This window comes from Phyllostomus discolor, chromosome 2, assembly GCF_004126475.2.
Source record: "Phyllostomus discolor isolate MPI-MPIP mPhyDis1 chromosome 2, mPhyDis1.pri.v3, whole genome shotgun sequence".
Lineage (NCBI taxonomy): Eukaryota > Metazoa > Chordata > Mammalia > Chiroptera > Phyllostomidae > Phyllostomus > Phyllostomus discolor.
The window spans coordinates 102,219,888-102,242,241 of NC_040904.2; the positions used below are offsets into that span (position 1 = coordinate 102,219,888).

At 51.1% G+C, this 22,354-nt stretch overlaps 1 protein-coding gene across 1 annotated transcript in view; it reads left to right on the forward strand.

Annotated features, from left to right (window-relative positions):
* PDIA5 (protein disulfide isomerase family A member 5) overlaps positions 1-22,354 on the forward strand; it is an 88,594-nt gene that overhangs the window by 18,132 nt on the left and 48,108 nt on the right. Inside the window, exons 2-5 of the mRNA XM_028504516.1 lie at positions 2,802-2,928; positions 5,862-5,949; positions 17,716-17,799; positions 18,054-18,099. Of these exons, the coding sequence (XP_028360317.1) occupies positions 2,802-2,928; positions 5,862-5,949; positions 17,716-17,799; positions 18,054-18,099 (345 nt within the window). The remainder of the gene's footprint in view (positions 1-2,801; positions 2,929-5,861; positions 5,950-17,715; positions 17,800-18,053; positions 18,100-22,354) is intronic.

A 22,354-nucleotide genomic window follows, 5' to 3' on the forward strand; every position in this document is an offset into this window, starting at 1 on the left:
TTTCTTAACTGCAGATTATTTGAGGATTAAAAACAGCAGAATCAATGTGTTTTTCCAACAGATTTTTTCCCCCTTTAACCATGTCCACTGAGCTGTGAACTTTTTAATCTGAAGCCCATTAGCTCTCTGGGAGCAGCAGAATGAATAACGTGTAATAATCAGGTGTAGTTAAGTGTTCGGTGCGCTCTCAAGGGGGGCTGCATTGGGGCAGTGGTCTTTAGGCATCGTCCGTGGCTCAGGCAGGGCAGAATGAGGGGGGAACAGTTCCTCAGCTCCTCCTCCTGAATGGTGTTCCCTGGGGAGAAGGAGCCTTGAAACCTAACGGCAAATTATTTTTAGAAACACCAGAATATGGCCACATTTCTGTGTTCTCTGCTGAGATGGGAATTTGTGTTATATATGATGGTAATGATGCTGTTGGAATGCTTTATAATTTACAAAGCATGTCTGGTGAGTTATCCCAGGTTGTCCTCACAGTGGTCCCATGAGAAAAGTTATCATCTCGTCGTCAGATGCCAGGCATGAAGCCTCCAGAAGGTTGCATGATGTTGCTTAGGCATCTTAGCTGTCGAGTGGTAGAGCTCAGACTCAAGACTTCTGGCTGCAAAGAGGTAGTGGACTGAGAGGGCATGGGGTCACTAGAGAGACTGGGGTTCAGGTCCTGGTCCTGCTTCTTGTTAGCGGTATAACTTTGGTCGGATAACCGACTGAAATGATGAAGCACGTCAGGTAATCGATGGTCGCCTCTTGCTGCTGACCACGTCCTTCCCCACCCCCCGTCCTTGCCCCTCTCTGGGTTGGTTGCTCTGCAGGCTATTGGACAGTTGCCCTGGCTTCCTCTTCACCACTGACATGGTAATCCTTCTTGCCTCTTTCCTCTGGGATCCTTTGTTCCCTAGATTCCGTGTCTTCATCAGTTTTAATTACATCTTGTTTTGGTAGAGCATGAGTTCCAGTAGCTTCCTGCGAAAGGGTGCATTGGTGGTAAGTTGTGCACATCTGAGACCTTAAGGCTGAGTAAACCTGTACTCCCTTTTGAAGTCTGGCTGGTTGTGGAATGCCAGCTGGCAGTCACAGCAGTTGACAATTACAAAGACAGGGCTTCGCTGTCGTCTGGTGTGCCCATGGCCCGTCTGAGGCCAGTTCTGACTCCTGATCTTTTTTCATTTTGTGAAACTCAGATCTACTCTTTTTTTCTCCTTGATGCTGGGCCCTCTCTGGTGAAAGCTCACATCCTTCAGTTCTGGGGTATTTTCTTCAATTGTTCTTTGACAATTTCTTTTCTTCTGTTTTCTTCTTTTTCTGGAGTTCCTTTAATTTGGCTCTTGCACTTAGTGGATTTAGCTTGTTATTTTTCTTATCCTTTGGTCCATTTTTTTAATTTCTCAATCTTTTTGTTTTATTTTCTAGGATGTTTTTCAATTCTACTTTCAACTGCATTGTGATTTTTTCATTTTTATGAGTTTTACTTTCTGAGAGTTTTTTTCCTGATTCTTTGTTCCTTTTTCGTAACATTCTGTTCTTGTTTTACGGACGCACTGTTTTATTTCTCTGAGAATAATCATTATAGTTTTGTTGTTTTATTCTGTTCTTTTCCCTTTTTAATCTAAATTTTATCTTTCCATAAATTTGTTTTGCCCTTGTTTTTCATGTTAAGGGCTCCCCTCAGCTGTCTGATGGACCTTGGTTGTCTGTAGGTATTGAAAAGCAAGGCCCTAGCACGTGATTAGACTGAGTGTGGGGGTGGGGGGACTGCGGGCACTTGTTTATTTAGTGAGAGGGCCTGGAGGTGGGGATTTGAGTGGGAACTCAGCTGGTTCATGGGAGAATCTCCAAGTCACTGTCTTTAGGTTTGTCTTGTGCTACCCAGTTGCCCCAGAGAAAAATTCTCCAATCTCCGGTCTGGGTAAATAAGACCAACAGCATGCGGGACATGGGGCTCAGGGGGATGGCTGATCTCAAGGTTCAGTGTGTAGACTTCCCTGAATCCCCTGTTGTCTCTCAGGGCCGCAGTCCACCGTCTGCCTGGTGTCTCCCAGCGGAGCTCTTCTGTTTACAGTCTCCGTCTAGTAAGCTCTGTGTTTGCTGCCAGCGAGGCAAGGGGCTTTGGCCACTGTGAGGGGGTCTGCTGTGTGATTGCTCCTTGTTCAGACTTTTAAAATACTCACTCAACTCACTCACTCACTCACACACACTCTCACTCATTCACACACTGCTTTCAGCTTACCCGTCATGCCTGCACAGGTGACTTGGTATCTCCGGTGTCCAAGGTTTTCAGGGTTCTTGGAGACAACTAGCCCATTTTTGTTGGCTGGTTTCCTGAGATAATTGGCTGAGTGGGAAAAGCAGGAAATGCCCCACCCATCCATTCTCACCCTAAACATCAGAGGTGATCTTAATTTCTGTGGATTTTGTGTTTTGGTGCTTCTAAGTGGGATGGAATTTTCACACCGCGCCAGTGTGTGGTACGGAATAGAATAGAGATGTCAGCCTCCCAGGGAGGCTTGATAAAGTGGGTGGCAAGTACGTCCAGGCAGCATGCTTTTGTCGTATGCAGTCTGCACAGCTTCATGCATGGAGAAGACAGTGACCTGGAGATGACAGGGAAGTGTCTGGGGTGTGGTGGCTTGGAGAGAGCATGGGGTTAAAAAGTCAGCTCTGGTCTTAGGAGAAGGGGCAGTGTACCCTGTTCCTCTGAAGTAAAATGTGCTATAGGCAGCACACCTTCAGGCACCCGTTCTGCCTTGGGCCAGGCCCGGAGCCTTTGTCGGGCTCACTCTCCCCGTCTCCTTGATTCCCAGGTGGTCCTGCCAGTGCGGCTCTCCTCCACAAAGGTCTCCTCGCTCATCGAGAGGATCTCTGACCCCAAGGACTTGAAAAAACTTCTCAGGACCCGGAATAATGTATTAGTGCTTTACTCCAAATCTGGTGAGTGCCTGGCCTGGCCTTGGGGACATCTGTCGGGGATAGGACGGGATAGGAAGGGAATGAGAGGGGGCAGAGGTGGGAGGCGAGACCGTAGGACCCCAAACCACTCAGAGAGGGTCTGAGGGCTGCCAGGTTTGTCAGAGTTCCTCGGCAGATGGGGCAGAGGCACAGAGGGGCCTTAGTCCTGCTGATTTGGGGTCTCAGGGAGGGCATGTCAGTTCTCTTTTGTAAGCATTTCTTAGAAAAAGCCTCATTACCTCAGAAGGGAGACGGCATGTACGTGAGGGAGGACAGAGGACACCAGGGATGGACACTCTGACTTCCTGGACAGGCATGCTTCTCTGGAGCTGATGATGAACAGGTCGGGCCGGCCTGTGGTCAGCTGCAGTGGTCCCTGGTTTGGGGGCACACACGCAGGCTGGCAGCCCTGACCCTGCCTGGCCTCCATCTGTCCCACTCTGGGTGTGGAACTCCAGACTGAGTTTGGACTGGGCTGCAGCCTCAGGACAGGGCAGCTCCAGTGGGGGGTGGGAGCAGCAGCTTGCCTCTTCTGATCGTGGGGCCCGCAAGGGCATAGTGGATGGAGAGAGGTTTGCTTGGCTCTTGGCCCTGACTTTGAACATCTGACTGTTGATATTGTTCCAGCAAGTTAAGTGTTTTTGCTGCTCCTGATGATGCCAAGTTTTCTATGTCCCAGAGAAGCAATGGCCCATGGCTTGGCGAGATCCAGGCACGGCTCTCCCTGCAGCTCATCCTTGACACTCATTGGCACTGAGGCTGATGGATATCCAGGGTGTATGTCGCTCCTGGAGCCTGCATCCTTCAAGCACCCTGGCACATGTTGCTCCTTGCCCTCCTGAGGGTCTAGAAAATGCTCTCTGAGGTTCTTGGAAGCCCAGCATGTACCTGCCATTTTTCTGCTGTCAGGAATAGGGGTAAACTGAGGCCAGGGAGAAGCAGAGTTGCCTCTGAGACCTGGGATGTAGGGCCCTGCATAAGTGTGGCCCCCCGGCCTGGGCACTCCTGGCACTGGTAGTTGTCGGCACAGGCAGGAGCACACTCAGTTCCTTCTCTGGTAGGTCCTGTCACGTAAGCGTATCATCTTATAGGGACTCTGCAAGGACCTTCCGCAGTACACTCTCGTTTGCTCTTCTGCCACGAGGGAGGCAGTGTAGGTTGTCAGATAACACCCAGGTTACAAGCAAGGAATCCAAAGCTGGGAGAGAATAGCTGACTTGCCTGAGGTCTCCCAGCTAGCAGATGGTAGAGCTGGTGCCCTACACCACCCTGCCTTGCTTCTGCTAGAAGGTGGAAAGAAGTGTTTTATTTCTGCAATGAAAGGAGGGCTCCGCCACCAGGAAATGATTATGGTAAGTTAGGGAGTGGCAGGCTGGGGGCTCCTGTTGGCTGCTTATGTGGCGAGAGGCGGGGCCTGGAGTGTCTTACTCTCTCTCCAGCCCCCACCCAGGTGTGGCCTTCCTGTGGCAGTGGAGTTCCCCCTGCTTCCCACGTGTCAGCTCCCCCCTGTGTCAGGAGTGGCCGTGGGTGATTGTTACACCTTTCTGCCTCCTGGCCCGGGCTGGGCACTGGACTTGAGACTGTGAGCGGGCTGTTAGAGCAGCACAGCGGTGGGGTTTTCTCCCTCCACTCCTTCCAAGCAGGGCTCCTGTTCTGCTGCTGAAAGGCAGGGTGAGGGGAGGGGTGCCTCATATCACTCTAGTTCAGTTTCCCACCCTGCTTCCCAGAGCCCACCTGTGTGGTGGAGCAATGGCCTTTCCCACCTCCTCTGTGCCCTCCTCCTGTTGCCCTGGTGGGGGTTCCTGGCACCATTCTAGAACGATGCTTTTTGTTCACTTCCATGAAAGGCTTTAGCACACTTTGTATTCATAAACAGCTACCATTATCCACATCAGAGAAGGAGATCTGCGGAGGCAAGTAGTTCAGACATCATTTCTGCCTGGCTTTGGAACACATCACGTGATTTTTGGCAGGGCGGGGAGGAAGGCAGCAGACTGCTCTTCCCACCAGTGTCTGCCTGGTGGGCCTTTCAAAGGAGCTCACAGGTATGACAGAGGAGGGTGACACACTGGCCACAGCCACTCTGCAGTGGGACGTTGCAGGTTGGCAGTGTTGAAACCCTGGCCATAGAGGCTCCACCCCCAAGAACCTGCCCTTCTACAGTAGTTTCCAGGTGCTTTGCCCAGACTGCAGGAATGGATACTGGACCAGCCAGACTCTCTTCCTTTCTCATGCTCCTGCCCCCCTGCCCCGAGGCATGGTTCATGGCCTGCAGCTGGCTGCCGAGGTGCTGCCAGGGCCCGTTTTCCCCTGTCACTTCGGGGAGGTGGGCTGTGAAATCTGTTTTGGGTACATTTGGCATCAGTCCATCGGAGACTGGTGTCATATGTAAACTTCATCTGATCACCAGGTTGTCCCGAGCCCCTAGGTGGGTGTGTGATGGACAAATGGAGGAAGGTCTGGTCCCTGCCCCTGTCGGCCCCCGGGTTGGGTGCCAGGACAGATGAGTATGGGATTGGCAACCTCACTTCCTACTTTCTTGATAGAATTATAATTATTTGGTTATAGAATTTTCAAAATTTGTCCCAGAAAGATAATAAGTCAGAGATTCTCCTGGGAGTTGACTCTGGCCCAGAGATTCTCGGAAGAGTGAGGCTGAGGTGTGGCTTCTGGGGCCGGTGGGTGTGGACTGGGGGTTCCATATCTGTGAGGAAGGGCCGGGCGCAGAGGTTTCTGAGAAGAGCTGGGCTGTCCTCACAGAACTGTTGGTCACAGGGACCACATTGTAACTGGCACTCAGGACCCCACTGCTCTGGGACTGATCTCCTTCCTTCCTGCCCCTGAGGGGAGATGGTAGGGGTGGCCCTGCTGTGGTTGGGCACAGGTGTTTATGTATTTACTTTTTTTCTTTACAGAGGCTGCAGCTGAAAGTCATCTCAGGTTATTGTCCACTGTGGCCCAGGCAGTGAAAGGACAAGGCACCATCTGCTGGGTAGACTGTGGGTATGTCCTGGGGACAGGGGGCATGGTGGCTGGAGGGCAGGGGACTTGGGGGCTTTGGCAGGCGGGGTAGGGAATTTCCCAGGTTCACAGTCTGCGAGGGAGGGGGTGAGGGAGAGGCGCTGTGGAAAGACGTCCGTCGGTAGCAATCCTGCCACGCCACCTCTGGTCTGGAGAGGGGCAGGTTCCAGTTCACCCACCTGTTCCTTCCAGCTCACCCCTCTTCTTTCCTTCTTCCACAGTGCTTTTACTTTTTACTTTGTCCTGGGTCACTCAATTTTGTTGGTGGCAGAGGGGTCACTTGTTTTATAGGTGGGGCCTTGATGACCAGAGAGGCAAGGTGATTTTCAGTGTGACCCAGTGAGGATGGGCGTGGGCAGCAAGAACCTAGGCTTCCCCCGGCTGAGGCCAGTAGCAGAGGTCTCCACCTGCTGCAGCCCAGAGGCGACGGGAACCGCTGGCGGGCCTGACTGTTGCTTTGGCTTCTGAGTGACTCCGTGGATATGTCCGTCCTGAACTGGTGGCTGAGTCCTCCAGTTCTCTCCACTGACTGTGTCCCTACCCCCACCTGCCCCAATGCCAGTGCCGTGAGCTCCTCTTCATCCTTTTCCTCCCTGACCTCCCTCCCCCCAGAGACTTTCTTGTCAGAATCAAGCGCCAGCCCACAGGAGGGAGGCCATAGGAAGGAGGGCTACTTAGTGTGGGGAAGGGGCCTCTTGATGGAATTCCTCTGAATTGAGTTTGGAAGCTGGAGTCCAGGGTCTGCTCCACTTTCCTTTCTCTTCAATCACTAAGAATAATTTCTACATCTCTCTGTATTCAATGCTTTGCTGCTAGGATTATATATACACATACCTCTTGCCATATCATTAGTTCCCAATTTGGCATAGGTTGGCAGAAACAGAAAAGACACACAGCTAGTGAATGTATGTAGGAAAAAAGACAGCTAAGACCAGGCTTGTCCTTTGCACATTTATTGAGCACCAGCTGTGTGCAAGGCACTGTGCTGTCCTGGGCAGATAACAGCACTTACACATCCTTCCGACCGAGGACAGGAAGTGTTTCCAGAGCCACTGTGTCCAGCCGCTTCTCGCCCGGAATTAGGCTATCAGGAGTGTGGTTTGGGGAAGGTGCAGGGGGCGGGGGGAGAACTGCCCCCGAGAGAACTGCACTCTGTGAGATGGGGAAGAGGAGGGCCTCTGCTGAGAGAAGCAGCAGTTCTTCTGGATGGCCCACAAAGGTCTTTTAAACCCTGCATGTGGCTGACCTTGCCTAAGTCACAAGCCTTGGTACTGCCCTGTGGGTTAAGTGAGCTGTAATGGGCTCCACTCCAGTGCAGTCTTCTTTCTCTACAATCTGAGTTCTAAACGGCTATTTTACAAATGAACTTGATGGCCTCAGGCTTGTCCTGCCCAGGGCTGGAGAGAATTGAAGGAGATTCTTGTTTCGACAAAGCTCTGAAGGAGACCAGGAGAGGAAGCATCTGCCCGGTGGTGTTTGCTGTACGTGTGTGTGCGCACGTGCATGCACATCTGGCCTCACACCTCCAGATTCATTTTAACACCAACTTAATGGAAGAAATTCCTCTCTAGGGTGCCCAGTCCCTGGGAAAGGGACCAGTACTGGTCAGTCGGGGCCTGTTAGGAACCAGGTCACACAGCAGGAGGTGAGCTTGAATGTAACACACTTGAATCATCCCCAAACCGTCCTTACCTCCCAGTTTGTGGAAAAATTGTCTTCCATGAAACCGGCAAAAAGGTGGTTGGGGACCGCTGCTCTAGACAGTTGGTGAGATGTAGCCATCAGTGGATTCCAGTTCATAGTTGGTTTGGAAGTGTTCTCGTCTCCCTGGCATGTCTCGGCCTCCAGCAGTTTGCCAGAAGTGCACTATGTGACTGGCACAGCGACAAAGCCTTTTAGAGAGGAGAGGGTGCTTTGGACTCTCCACAGCTGAGATGATTCCAGTTCTGCCTGATGGAGGCTTGTGAGTGGCAGAAGTGGGCATAAGAGCTTAGTTGTAGCTGCTCCATCCACCTGGGTCCACCCAACAAGCATTTCCAAGCACTTCCTGTGTGCCCTGAGGTGCACAGAGGGGTAAAGTGTCCTCAAGGGTAATGGTGTCCTCACTGTGCCAGGAGGAGGCAGACACCTAGTCCGGAGACTGCAGTCCAGGTGAAAAGTGCTATAAATGGAGGCTGTCTGTGTAGAGAGATTTCATTTGCCTGGAAAGGTTGAGAAAGCTTCACAAAGGAGGTAGAGTTCAAATCTCTTGAGGGACAAAGACCTCAGAGTACCAGGTCTTAGTGTGCCCTGGCCCCCGGTGGCTCCCTGCAGCGTGGGCCCTGAGCACTCCCTGCCTGGGGCCTGGCTGGTGGGTGTGGAGGCAGCAGTCCTGCTCTGTTCCCTGGAGCGTGTGAGGACAGACTAGGACGATTAGAATGCAGGACTCATCGGGAGGCAACGTAAAAGTGCCAATGCGAGAAATGATCCTGTGACTCTTGATATGCTTAGATGAAAACTGAGAGGGCACCTTAGACCTGAAAAGAGGTAACCTGAGGACAAAAGGATGGACTGTTCATGTAATTGCTGCTCTGTTTGTCCCTGTAAGAGGAAGTGTAAACTGAAATATTAAATCGCTTTTACAACGGTTTAGAGAAGTGCATGGATTGAGGAGCTGTAATGGGTTTGTTGGAAGCAGGAGTGTCTATGTTTAAAAGCAGAGGCAGCACAGGGGGCAGAACTCAGAGCTCTAGTCCATGCAGGCCACCCTGGGTGGCACTTCTCACAGACCAGTGTCGCGTGAGACCCCCAAGGGTGGGTTGTGGCTCTGCCCTCCCGCCCAGTCATCCTGCTCCTAGACTTCTGAACTTGCACCCTGTAAGTGGTTAGGGGACCCTGCCGACTTAACCTGGGGCCCTGTGATGACAGCTCTCGCTGTTGCCCTCAGTGCACTCAGCCTGTGTTTATGAGTCTGAACCAGACGCCCTGGGGACAGGCAGAAGCGCCCTCAGGACCGCTTGCTGTTGCTGTCTGCACTGGGGAAAGGAGGTGGGCCCGAGCCAGCATCTGCTCGCTTTTTATCTCAGCTGCTGTTAACTAGCAGGTGGGCAGCCAGACGCGCCTCCCCAGCTCCGCTCCTCTCCCCGCCCGGCCTCCTCCCCTGCCAGCGAACCTCCTCCCCTGCCAGCGAAGGGTCGGAGGCTGGAGCAGGGACGCCAGGACTTGGCGTGGGGTGCTGGAAAGGTCAGGAGTAAACAGCCCACTCTGCTTTTCCTCCTTAAAGGGCAGGTGAAGACAGCAGCGGTAGTCCAGGGTGGGAGACGGCAGCACTCCTGCGCGAGGTGTCTTCAGGCGTGGACGTGAGAGGCATAACGGTGGAGACCTGGGTTGAAGTGTCAGCTTTGCTACTTGCCAGCCCTCGGCTCTTAGATAGGACAGTTGCCCTGAATCCGTTTCCTCATCTCTACAGTGGACAATAATTCTCCCTCCCTAGCTCCATGATGAGGGTCAGGTAAACAAAAGTTCTTTCTAGAATAGAACTTAAATGTGAGATTCTATACCACCATTGTAATTTCTCATCTGGGCAAGATTGTTCTGGCATTTCGAGAAGCTGGGGAGGAGACACGGTGTTTGTTCCTCAGCAGCTTCTTCTTGGGCGAGGAGCCCTTGGCGGTTGTGAGGACGCCCCCGAAGAGTCTTGGGCAAGAGTCTCGGGCATGAGAGTCGGCCCGGCCCGCTCGTGGGTGTTCTGCCCTGACTCTGAAGCAGTCAGTGCAGGGCGCCGTGCGGTTTGTGGGACTGCCGGTCAGGAGGCCAGGCCCTGAGGCCAGCAGCTCTGGGACCTTTGGCTGGCAAGTTGCTGCCCCTCTCTGGGCTTCTCTTTAGTGTTCTGTGAAATGTGGAGTTAAACCTTCCAAATTTCACGCATCCCTAAATAGCCTAGTTCAGAAAATCCCAGAAGATGCCAGACTTGGTGTGCAGCATGTGTGTGTAAGTGTGTGGTAGGGGTGTGTCTTCCCGTCTTTGGGGGGCCTTTTTGTGTGTATCTCTCCCTGTTCTGGGTATTTGCTTTTGTATTTTCCCAGTCCTTCCCTCTGAGTGTCTCTCTTGTCCACCCCTTTGTTCCCCGTCCCTCACTGGTTCTTACTGTTTCTTCCCTTCTCTGGGCCCTGCTGCCCATTTTTGGCTCTTTTTCCTCTTCTCTGTGTGGATATTTTTTCTCTCTTTTTCTCACTTTTCTGGCTCTTTCCTCCCTACCCTTGAATACATGCTCGCAGGCACACGTACCTGTCTGTGTTGGTCTTCTCCCGGGTCCCAGTAACTTGTGGCTGTGATCTGTCTGTAGGGTGTCTGGCTTCTGTCCAAGGGTTTGTCAGCTCTCTCTGCCCCTCACGCCACCTCCTGGCCCAGACCGCAGCAGCCACACTCGGGTTGGCTGCTGGCAGTTGTCTGGCTGTTAAGTGGGTTGTGTGCATGGGAGTTGGTATTCCCCTCGTGCCCGGCGGCCTGGCTGGCACTGGAGCTCGGCCTGGCGTGGAATGCTGCTGTCTGGGCGAGCCAGCAGGTGGGAGCTGCGCCCGGTGTGCTTGTTCCTGGGGCTGATGCTCACGGTGGAGGCTGTCTGTACTCACCGCTTTCTTTTCCTGAGGGCTTAAGGTCCTTACCTAGCTGCACTTTCCATCTTTCCTGCTTTCTTTCTCCCATCTGCTTTATTTCCCCGGGAGCTGTGCTGCCCTCCCAGGTCCAAGATTTGGGGCCTGCTAGGGTAGGCATGACATATTTTGAAGTCCTATGTTTTCTTCTAAAGAATATTTGAAGTTAGCATTTGCTCCTTTACATGTAAGCCTGTTTGACATTACTACCATGGGATAAAGGAGACTCCCAGGAGGAGCGCTGTGTCCATGTGTCTTCTGGTCCTTCCTGGCATGCTGACATGCACTCACTGAGCAGCAGAGCCTTAAGGTTGCTGTGCTGGAGAGGCAGAGGGGAGGAGAAGGCACGCTTCTCTCCCTCTATTCCCGTCACATTTACTAACTGTGCTGTATAATTTATACTTCATTCTGTGCCTTCTTGAGGTAGGTGCCAGGGAGAAGAGCCAGGCCTCGGAGGATCCCTGCTGTACACAGCTAGTCCCTTCATCAGAGAGTGCTGCATGACCACCAAGGTCTGCCCAAGTGTAAGGCCCAGTTATTCCAGGGCTGTTCTCTGTCTCCTGCCTTGTATCCTCGAGCTACATTTGTTCACATTGTCCTTGGTATTTGGCACCTAGAAGTCATTCTGACAGTATTTCTTGCTCACTTGCTCCTTGTCTCCCATTTTCATGTCTCTGAGGTGAGGGCACTTTCTACCTTTCCTCTTCTACTCGGCCTCAGGGGTAACGGGTCCATCTACTCAGAATCCCTCTGTGTCAGACCTGGCAGATAGGAGAAAGAGATGTTCTCTTTCTTTGATGGGAAAACAGAAAGGAGGCTGCGTGAGCCCGGGGTACACAGTGGCCAGCACAGGCACGGGGCCTAGCCTCAGGTTCTTAGTGCAGGGTTCTCCCCCGCTGCAGGAGGCCACCATGGTTTGTGTGGACATAGAATACCGAGTGGCTGAGAGCATCTGGTCAGGGGGCTAGGAGAGAGGTGACGGAGGTTCAGATCTGTTTGAGTCTCCACTTTCTGACCTGGGTCTGGCTTCTGGTTTGCCCCTCAGGATGAAGGCAGCTTGCTTTGCTGCTTTAGTCATACTTGACCCTGCAGAGGAATCGAAAGCTCCATTCAGCTCACGTGGACAACTCCTACATTTTGCAGCTCGGGAATCCAGGGGCCCTGCTAGAGGTCACGGGCGGTTCATGGCAGAGCCAGATCTAGAGGCCATCAGTCACTCCCGCTGGTGGTTGGGCCTTTCTGTAGGAGGACCTGGTACCTAGGCTGTGACTTGGGACATCCACGTCCCTCCCTTCCCGAGCCTCCAGCACCTTGTTTTTTCCCTTTGTCCGCCTCCCCCACCCCTCCTTCTCCCTGGGTCTGACTCCCAGGAGCGGGAGGTGCCAGTCTCGTGGATGGTCAGCTCTGCCCCCGAAGATCTAGTAGACACAGCACCCACCACACACCTGCAGCAGCCACTCCGCACTTCTGGCCAGCAACTCCGCCACAAATTCAAGTGAGATGCCCGTGTGCATGTGCCTGTCTGGGCCTGGGCTGGGAAGGGAAGTGTATACAGGCCTCTGAAATCTTTTCATCCACATTTTCTGCAGGGGAGAGCCAAGGGAGGCGGGATGGGATAGGATGTGGCAGGTTGTAGGTGAGTAACCAGGCAGAGGGGAGGCTGGGCTCCAGCATCCTGCACAGACAGAGTGGCAGATGAGGCCCTTCGCACGGCCAGCTACTCCCTATGATCCATGGCAGTTTTCTGCCTTCCTCTCCATTCCAGCAAAGCATCTCATTTCCTTGCTTACTGCCTATGCTCTCTCCCCCCTAGAGCCTCAGTCACTGCCTAGGGAAGGGAAGGAAAGAAGGAGGGAGCCAATAGAACAATTGTGCTTAATCTCTCAACCCAGATCCTTTGAAGTCCCTCAGCTGAGGCAGTTTCTCCTTCTTGAACTCTTACGATTTTTATTGTCTGTACCATACAGTTAGTGTGCTGCTGCTCCCCCCCCCCCCCCCCCCCCCCCGCCCCGGGCACACACACATGCTGAGAGAATTGTCAGAGGGAGGGGAGCCGGTCTGAGCGAGCTCTGTCCAGAAGTGTCACCTGGTGGAATTGCTGGAGCTCAGTAGACAGATCCCAGGGCCCAGAAAGCCAGCAGTGCAGAGGCCTCTCCCCACAGTGACAAGACAGCTTCAGTCATTGACTCATTCACTCAGGTGAGTGAAGAGTGCCTGCTCAGTGCCAGCTGCTGTTGTGACCCTGCGGAAGCAGCTCTGAACAAAACAAAGCCCTCACCTTCACGGAGCAAACTTTTTGATGAGGGTGACAGTCAGTGGACACGCCAGCCAGATGTGGAGAGAGCCGGCAGGAAAGGGAGTGCTGGAGGTGGTAGCAGAGGTGCTCTGAGAACACAGGGAGCCATGTCCCCCCGCCCCTGAGGATGTATGCGTGTGCACCAGCGTGTGCATGTGTGGTTGTGTGTGGGGGTAGAGGAGAGTGCTCCGGGAGTGTCGTATAACCTAAGGGGGGAAGAAAGTTGTGTGGAGATCTGTGGCAGAGGCAGAGCTGTGATTGGCTTGTCTGGAGTGGGGGCCACAGGCTGCAGGTGAGGATCCACAATGAGAAGCAGGCCTCCCAGATCCACTCAGTCAAGTTGGCTGTTTTGGACCATCTCTCCTAAGCCTGGCCTGGGCTCACAGGGGGTCCAAGGCTGCAGCAGACTTTCCGAGGGAGTGGTTTCTGGCTGAGCAGGCAGGAATTGGGGCTGGAGTAACTCTGAACCCTGTCACTGCTCTCTCTGCTTTGTAGAAGTCCCTGCCAGCCAGGCTTGATGGAAGAGAGAGCCAGCATGAGGCAGCTCTTCTTCCTTCCAATGGGTGCCTCGCAGAGTCTGAGTGGCTACCACAGATGCAGCTCGATGCCAGGGTGGGGCAGAGGGAAGCTCGCAGTGGCTCAGTTCCTGTTCCAGGTGCTGTTGTTGCAGTTGAGTGGACGGAAGGTGGTCACGGAAACAGCTGAGCGCAGCAGAACAAAGCTGGCTTAGGGAAGTGCCAAGGGAACAGTTGTAAGCATCCTTAGCTGAGTCCTCTCTTCTGGGGAACTAACTCAGGCAGCGAAGGGGCGCCCCAGACACAGTTGTTCCCAGACAACCCACTGCTTGTCAGTGTGGCTTCACCACAGCCTGCGGGATGGGCAGACCCAGAGTCTCAGAGCCCCTGTCAGTGGAGCTTCCACCACAGGGCTCCAGGGGAAGAGTTTCCAGTGAGGATGCAGCAGGCTGGGATGCCTTTAAAGCAGTCTTCTTTTTTCTTTGTTTATGGTTTAATTTTTCATTGATGTGATTGACATATAACCTATGTTCCAGGTGTACAACACGATTCCATGTTTGTGTATGCTGTGGGATGATCACCACAATAAGTCTGGTTATCATCTATCACTATATAGTTACAGTTTTTTTCTTGTGATGGAGAACTTTTAAGATCTACTTTCTTAGCAACTTTCTTTAAAAAAATATTTTGTTGATTATGCTATTGCAATTGTCCCAATTTTCCACCCTTTACTCCTCTCCACCCGGTACCCCCATTCCCTTGGACAATCCTGGCACCCCTTAATTCTTTCCATGGGTCATGCATATAAGTTCTTTGGCTTCTCCATTTCCTATACTGTTCTTAACCTCCCCCTGTCTATTTTGTACCTACTATGTTACCAGTTATGCTTCTTATTCCCTGTACCTTTTCCCCCTTACCCCTCCTTCCCCCTCCCAGTTGATAACCTTCCAAATGATCTCCATATCCATGATTCTGTTCCTGTTCTAGTTGTTTGCTTAGTTCGATTTTTAGATTCAATTATTGATAGTTGTGAATTTATTACTATTTTATGTTCATAGTTTTGATCTTCTTGTTTTTCTTAAATAAGTACCTTTAACATTTCATATAGTAATGGCTTGGTGATGATGAACTCCTTTAACTTGACCTTATCTGGGAAGCACTTTATCTGCCCTTCCATTCTAAGTGAAAGCTTTGCTGAATAGAGGAATCTTGGATGTAGGTCCTTACCTTTCATGACTTGGAATACTTCTTTCCAGCCCCTTCTTGCCTGCAAAGTTTCTTTTGAGAAATCAGCTGACAGTGTGATGGGAACTCCTTTGTAGGTAACTCTTTCCTTTTCTCTTGCTGCTTTTAAGAGTCTCTCTGTATCTTTAATATTTGGCATTTTAATTACAATGTGTCTTGTGGTCACTCCATCTTGTTTGGGACTCTCTGCTTCCTGGACTTGTATGTCTAATCCTTCACCAAATTTGGGAAGTTTTCTTTCATTTTTTTTCAAATAAGTTTTCAATTTCTTACTCTTTCTCTTCTCTTTCTGTCACCCCTATGATTCAAATGTTGGTACATTTGAAGATGTCCCAGAGGCTTCTTAGCCCATCATTGTTTGTTTTTGGATTCTTTTTCCTTCTCGCTGTTCTAATGCAATGTTTTTTTCTTTCTTATGTTCCAGATCATTGATTTGAGTCTCAGCTTCATCCACTCTACTGTTAGTTCCCTATAATTTTTTCTTTATTTCATTTAGTGTAACTTTCATTTCTGCCTGAGTCTTTTTTATGCTGTCGAAGTACCCAGTGAGTTCCTTGAGCATCCTGATCACCAGTGTTTTGAACTCTGTATGTGATAGATTGCTTATCTTCATTTTGTTTAGTTCATTTTCTGGAGATTTGTTCTATTCTTTCATTTGGGCCATGTTTCTTTGTCACTTCATTTTGGCAGCCGTCCTGTGTTTGTTTCTGTGTATTAGGTAGAGCTGCTTTGTAGTAGTTTTAGTAGTGTGGCATATTGTAAAAACACACCAGTAAGTTGGATGGGGCAGAGCCTTAGGTAATCACCAGGGCGGGCAACCGGAGTCCCCACTCTGTGGCTTTGTGTGTGGTAGGGCTCAGAGAGGGGACAGTGCCACTGCAGAGTTTTATCTGGGAGGAAGTTGTCTCCTGGCACTTGTACAGTGCCAGGCACTTCAATTTTTCCCTATATGCCACTGGTTCCAGCTGTTGCCCTTGTGCTGAATCCCAGAGGGAGTGAGCCTACATAAGTCCTGAGACCTTTGGGGGCCCTTTAAGAGGAGATTCCTGAGAATCCTGCAGTTTCTTCCACCACCCCAATCCCCACTGTTTTTTACAGCCAGAAGTTATGGGGACTGATCTTCCTGGCTCTGGATCCCTGTGCTGTGTGGCCTGGTGTGAGACTGGGACCCCTCACTCCCACAGTAGCTCTCTTAGTTTTTATCGACCACATGTAGGTGTGGTTCTGCCCCTCCACGCATCTCCGCCCTGCCTACCCATCTGGATGAATGTGGCTTCTTTAATTCTTTGGTTGTTAGACTTCTATAAAGCTCTATTTCCTGATAATTCTGGGTGATACTTGTTTTGTAGTCTGATTGTAATTTCTGCTGTGGTTGTGCAAGGAGGCGAGCCGTGTTTACCTTTGCCTTCATCTTGGCTGGAACTGGCCTTCTAATGTATACTCTCGGCCTTCTGGGTCTCCTTCCCACCCCTAGCTTATCCCTTTTTTTCTGGACACCCTGTTTTAAAATGTCCTCACCACCTCGGTGGAGCAACCATTGCAATGTCACCAGCCTTCCCTTTTTGAATTTATCATGCATTTCCAGGTCCCCACTATTTGCCAGGCCTGAGGCTGGAGCTGCCGGTTTCAGAGGCACAGTGATGGTTGCCACAGGCAGGACTAAATAGGGAGGGAGAGTCCTGGGGTGGGGGCTGAGGGTGGCCCTGGGAGTGCCTGACACTCCCTCTGACCCACTCACACCTCTCCAGGAAGATGTGGTTCTTGAATTGCAGATTGTGTATTTACTCTTAAAATGAGGTTCCATAGTTTTGCCTGTGCATTGATGAGTGTTTCTTAGAATTGAGCTGAGTGGTTTAATTAATCCATCTGTTCTGGGGCTGGTGCACAGCTGTGTGAAGCTGATGGCTATAGAAGGTGGTGAGATATGTAAACAGGTGGGAGATGAAAGGACTTCCCTCAGATGGCTGTCATACCTGGCAAAACAGTGTCTCGTGTTTTGGCCTCGCATGGGTGGCGTGGTTGGCTGCCTTTGCTGGCTATTGGGCACACTTGGCCGAGTGTGGTGAGGTCGTGGGGAATGTGTGAGAGCAGGTAAGGTCTCTGAGGGGCTGGTGTACAGCACAGGGAAGCCAAGCCTCATGAAGATGGGGGAGCAGAGGAAGAGCCTGGGTGGTGGCACACATCAGATTACTTGGAAGTTTCCTTAGAACACAATTGCTCCAGTGTCCACGTAGTTCTGATTCGGTAGGTCTGGGGTGGGGCTGAGAGTGTGTATTTCTAATAGACTCTGGGGTGATGCTGAGGGTGCTGGTCCAGGGGCCACACTCTGAGGTCCACTGGCCCAACAGGAAGGTAACCACAACTCGCTGAGATCATGCCTGAGCACTTTGCAAACAGTGAGTGGCACCTGACAGACATTTTCTATTAGAAGAATTGTGAGAGGGTGATTATTACAGACTCCAGTGCTTCACTGAAGCTTTCCCCATTTTCCTTTTGGCTTTTGTCAGTACCTGGTCATATTTCATAATTCTTTCAATGTCGTAGAACTTTCCTCCTGTCCTGTTCAGATGGTCTATAGCAGGGGGCATGTGGTGCACATTAGAGCTTGAAAAACAAAAACTTGCGTGGGCCCCAGGCAGAGATGCTGAAGTAGTGATCCAGGGATGGCCAGGAGGTCAGTACTTTTTGAACTCCCCCAGGTGATTCTAATGAGCACCAGAGCTGGTAACCACTGATCTATGCTGAGCTTATTTTTTTTCTTAGAATGGGCTGTCCACCCCCTAAGCTCCTGGGGCACTTCCTTTGTCTGGATCTCTTTGTGTTGCCCCTGACATGTGGTGATACACCCTCCCCATGTGCTGGACCCTCTCTCTCGATCAGTCCATGTCCTGTTGGTTACTCTCCTTCCTCCAGTTCTCTGAGAACCCTCTGCAGTGAGGGCCTCACTTGCGCTGAGAATTCTAACGTGCCTGGCTTACCCAAGAACCAGCAGATTTCACTCTGTCAATATCTTTGTGAAAACCACAGGTAACAAATGGTTCTTGACATTTGTGTCTTTCAGTGACACAGAGAGTAGAAAATTGTGCAAGAAGATGAAAGTTGACCTGAGCCCCAAGGACAAAAAGGTCGAATTATTCCATTACCAGTAAGTACACGTGGTCATTTCCAATTTCCAAGTAAGCGTTGAAAGCTTATATTGGTATTCTCACTGAACAGCAATTTTTAGTTAGATCAATTTTATTTCTGAGTGATTTTTTTTCTGTGTTTGCAATGATTTCTTTTAAAAAGCGTCTTGACTATGTTCAATAGCTGAGTCTTATTAAGATGCTGCAGGAAACCAAAGGTATGTCTCTTCACAACCATTCCTCAAGTTAACAGCCTTTTCTCCTTGTTTGACAGGGACGGTGCATTTCATACTGAGTATAACCGAGCTGTGACATTTAAGGTAAATTTACCTCCCTCACTCTTGGCAGAGCAGGAGTCTGAATGGATGCCAGGAGTCTGGCAGCTTCTCTCCAAGAGAAGGAAGGGTGGAGTGCACAAATAGCTCTTCTGAAGGACCTGAGGGATTCTTATCTCTAGTGCACACGTCAGCAGAATATCTGGGAAAGTTTGTAACTGTTAACACAATAGGAATGACCAGACTCATAGTTTGTCTGTGACTCTGTTAGCAGTTAGCCATGTGACATCACAACTGTCCCTTCCAGAGGCCTGAGTCTGCCTTTGCTGTGGCTTCAAGCCCTCCCTCATCTCTGCTGCAGTGCGCACTGTGGCTGTCCACAGGCTGGAGGGGGCTTGCCGCGCCCAGGTTAGCACCCTATGTAGAACACCAGCCGGTTGGCACCTGCAGGCTAATGCAGCTTGTTCCAGATGAGATGCTGATGTCACCAAAATTTTCCCTGCTGCAAATCCAATTTAGAAGTCAATGGAAAAACATCAGTGAACATGAGTGTGGACATCCTGTGACCCACAAATGCTGTTGCATTATCACAAAGTCACTGTCCCACCCTGAGCCCTTCTCCTGCCCTTGGATTCTGCTCCTTCACATACGCATTTCCTCCCAACCAGCCTTTTTCTGCCTCTGGTCCAGGCAGCATTCCCTGCCCTGGCTGGCGCCATATATTTCTTCTGCTGATCTCACAAATCCACTGGTCTCACTCGTTCCGACTTTCCTGCTTCTCAGACTGGGTTCGACCCTGTACTCCTCTCTCTCTGTCTCTCCCATCTGGGTCTTCTTCCATTCCTTCTATCTGTCTGTCAGTTCCCGCCGTTGTCATTGCCCCTGTCCCCACCACCTCCCCCGGTCATCTCTCGTTTATCCTCTAACACTGCTTCGTATTTCAGTTGCTGCAGCTTCACCTGATAGAGACGCAGCCTGATCACACATCACCTTGACATCCACTTAGGCACTTAGAGGCAATTCTGTCAACTAAAGTTGCTTAACCCCTCTCATTCTGTGTTGAAATGTCAACTGAATAAGAGAACATGTGCTCCCCAGGAACAAGATTTAGCTGGGTGGGGTGGGCGAGGTGCCTCTGTAGTGACGGAAAGATGAGGGTTGTGGGGTGTGGCTTTTGTTTTATTTTTGGAAGTCGCATTCAGTGTATATTTAGCCAGCCCTCCAAGAGCCTGTCCTGTGATTTTGGACTGGGGGATAGTAGCGCTCAGAACCCTAGTTGCAGGAGAGGAGTGAGGAGACCTGGTGGTTGGAACTTGCCTGGGTGGGGTGACTGAGTCCTGGCCTTTGTCCACTTCCTTACAAAAACTAGGTGTGTACAGTTTCATTCTTCTGTGATTTTACATCAATAAGCTAGAGATGTGGGCTGAGTGTTATACCAGGGCAAAGTCTTCATGAAGAGAAGGCATCCTTATTCCCAGGGTCCCCAAAGCCTGTGGGACCATCAGGGATGGGGTAGAGTCCCCGAAGGTCTCCAGGGCAGGGGGAAGCGATGTCGTGTTCCCATGACTGCCTGACAGCTTCTGCTTTTCCACAGGAGCAGCCGACACTAAGATCCCCCTCGGTCATGGATTAGTTTTCCTTTCACGGTTTCTTCTGGGGCCTCTAGCTCCAGAGAGATGGAGGTGGGGCGCAGCCTCAGGCTCACGCTCTGGCTGTTGTTGCTGTCATCCTGTACAGTTCAGCAGGGGCCTGGTCGCAGGGAGTATGCTAAGGCCCTTAAAGAGGCCAGAGGCCAGATAAGTAAGGGTAAAGAGCCGGAAACTCAGAGGGAACACTTCTTGTGTAAGTGGCTTTCTGCTTGTCAGCAGTCTGTCCAGCAGAATCCTCTGTATAAGTGGTGAAAACCAAAGATACCTAGAAACCAAAGTCCAGGCGGCTCTCTCGTGACCTTCTCCCAGGCTGTTCAGCTGTAAGTGTGGTTTCCCAGCCATGAAGTCATCAGCAAGGTGCTGCTGTTGGGCCATTTCCCTGGGGTCAGAGCACCCAGAATAGGACGACCAAGGGTGGGCTTCCAGGTGCTGCTCCCTATAGACTTTCCTCCCAGGATCTTGTCAGTGAGAACTCTCTGGAGAGAACCTATGGGTGGGATTTTCCAACTTCAGTTCAGGAAGAATAGTATCTACCTGAAAAGCAAAATACAGCTGATATGAATGTTTCATTTGATATATTCAAAAAGGCTATTTCCTCCCTGGCCAGGTGGCTCAGTTGGTTGAAGTGTCATCCTGTACCAAAAGTTTGTAGGTTCATTGCCTGGTCCACGCGTGTCCAGAAAGCAACCCCTCTCTCCCCCTCTCTTCCCCCCTCTCTCCCCCCACCTCCCCCTCTCCCTCCTCCTCCTCCCTCCCTCCCTCCCCCTCTCTCTTGTTCTGTCTTTAAAAATCAATAAACATATCCTCAGGTGAGGATTAAAACTAGTAATAATAATAATTTAAGAAGAGGCTATTTCTTTCCTTTTTCCATCTACATCCATCTTTTCTCCTTGATGCTGGGGTGGGGGGTGTGGGGGGCTGCGCTAACCCTTTGACAAGCTCATGCTGATAAGAGACAGGAGCCCCCAGGCAGTAGTTCCTACCTAGTTTAGGTTTCTCATCCCACTGACAGTCACCCTAAAGCCACAGACCCTCTCCCTGGAAACAGTGCACATGTGTACATTGAAGTCAGTGTTTTCACGTGGGTCTGGGGTTTCACAGGCTCTTGAAGCCCACTGTGCACCCTCAACCTTGGTCGAGAGCCCCTGCACCAGGTTTTCTGTAACAGTGTGCAGACAGGCACCTATAAGCATGTTTCTCACGTGGTCTAAGGGCAGCTGCCCCTGCAGCTGTGGGTGAGTATGGGTCTTGGGAAGGCCCTGCCGGTTTTATTTTGACTTGTTCTATCGCAGTGAAGCATTGACAAGGGACTGAGAAAAGGCAGATCTGGCTTTGCCATGGTAGAAATGGCCCTTCTCTTGCCAGGAGGTGTTTCAGAGCCCCATTTGGATGGACAGAAAGCATTACCTGAATGAAATCCTGGGAAGTCTTGGCTGTTCCCCATTCTCACGTAACAGCTCTTTCCAAATAGCAGTTTCCAGAAATAATAAGCCTCACTGGTTCTCTGTGTGCAACAGAGGATGGGCTGAGGGCATAGCCTCACTAAGACGGTCTTCCCTTTTCTCACCCCAGACCTCCGTCCCTCCCCCAACGTACTGATGGACACACCCAATTCATCATGTACTCTTTGGCGCTTGATCCAAGTGGACAGAAATAACAGAATCTTGCCTCAAATTGGGGGATACTGAGGGTTCCATCTGTTGGCATAAAGGCCAGCGACTCCCCCCCAGGGTGGAGGAGGAGGCTTGGCTAGTCTCTGGTACCCATGCCTGCTTCTCACAGACTTTGAGCACCTTTTCCCAGAGTGGCCGAGAGGGAACAGGGTGCTGTGTCTGTCTGGTCCATTGAAGTGTGGCAGGAGGAGAGGGGAGTGGAGGGACATGCCCCGTTCTCTGCCCTGTGTGTGACTTGACTTTCCCAAGGGGAGCAGAGATTTGAGTCCATTGTCCACAAGACACAGGCTCGGCTCTGTCTCCCCTCCTCCTACTCACTCCCTCCCTCCCCCCTCCCTCTGTCTCTAACATCAATAAATGTATCCTTAACTAGCATTAAGCTCTTTATCTTGAAGCTCTTTGTCCTGTGTTCATCCTGGATCATCTAGAAAGGGGTTCGAGGAGAGAGTGCAGCAACCAGGTGGCCGGAGATGAGCTCCCTGCCCTGGGGCTTCCCATTCGAGCTCCACAGAGGATGGTCAGGATTAACGTGCTGTCAAACCAGTTTAGATCACGAAGTACTAAGCAGGCTACCAGTAGGTGTGATTACCTGCCTATGTGGCTGACGGTTTTTGTGACTGCTTGAGAGCCCCTACTTTGGACAGAGCTGGAATTGATCAAAGAGACTTCCTGGAGGAGATGAGATTTAGCAGAAGCACAAGGACGTCTCTGGTTTGAATAAGCCAACTAATTGTCTCAAAGTTCCTTTTTTGGTCCACAAAGAAGCATAGTAGGTGTGGATCAGCTGATCAGAGTGAGGTATTATGTGGCTGAAAAATCCTGGTGGGGCCGGGGGGCTGGGGTATAGTTTTGGGGCCGAAAGCAGTGATGTCAGTGAGCGATGGAGAGACACACTCCCAGGCATTTGCCCGTGCGCCACATGCAGCTCCATTCCAGGCCCTTGGGTCTCCAGGCAGGGAAACAGGCTGGTTCCCGATT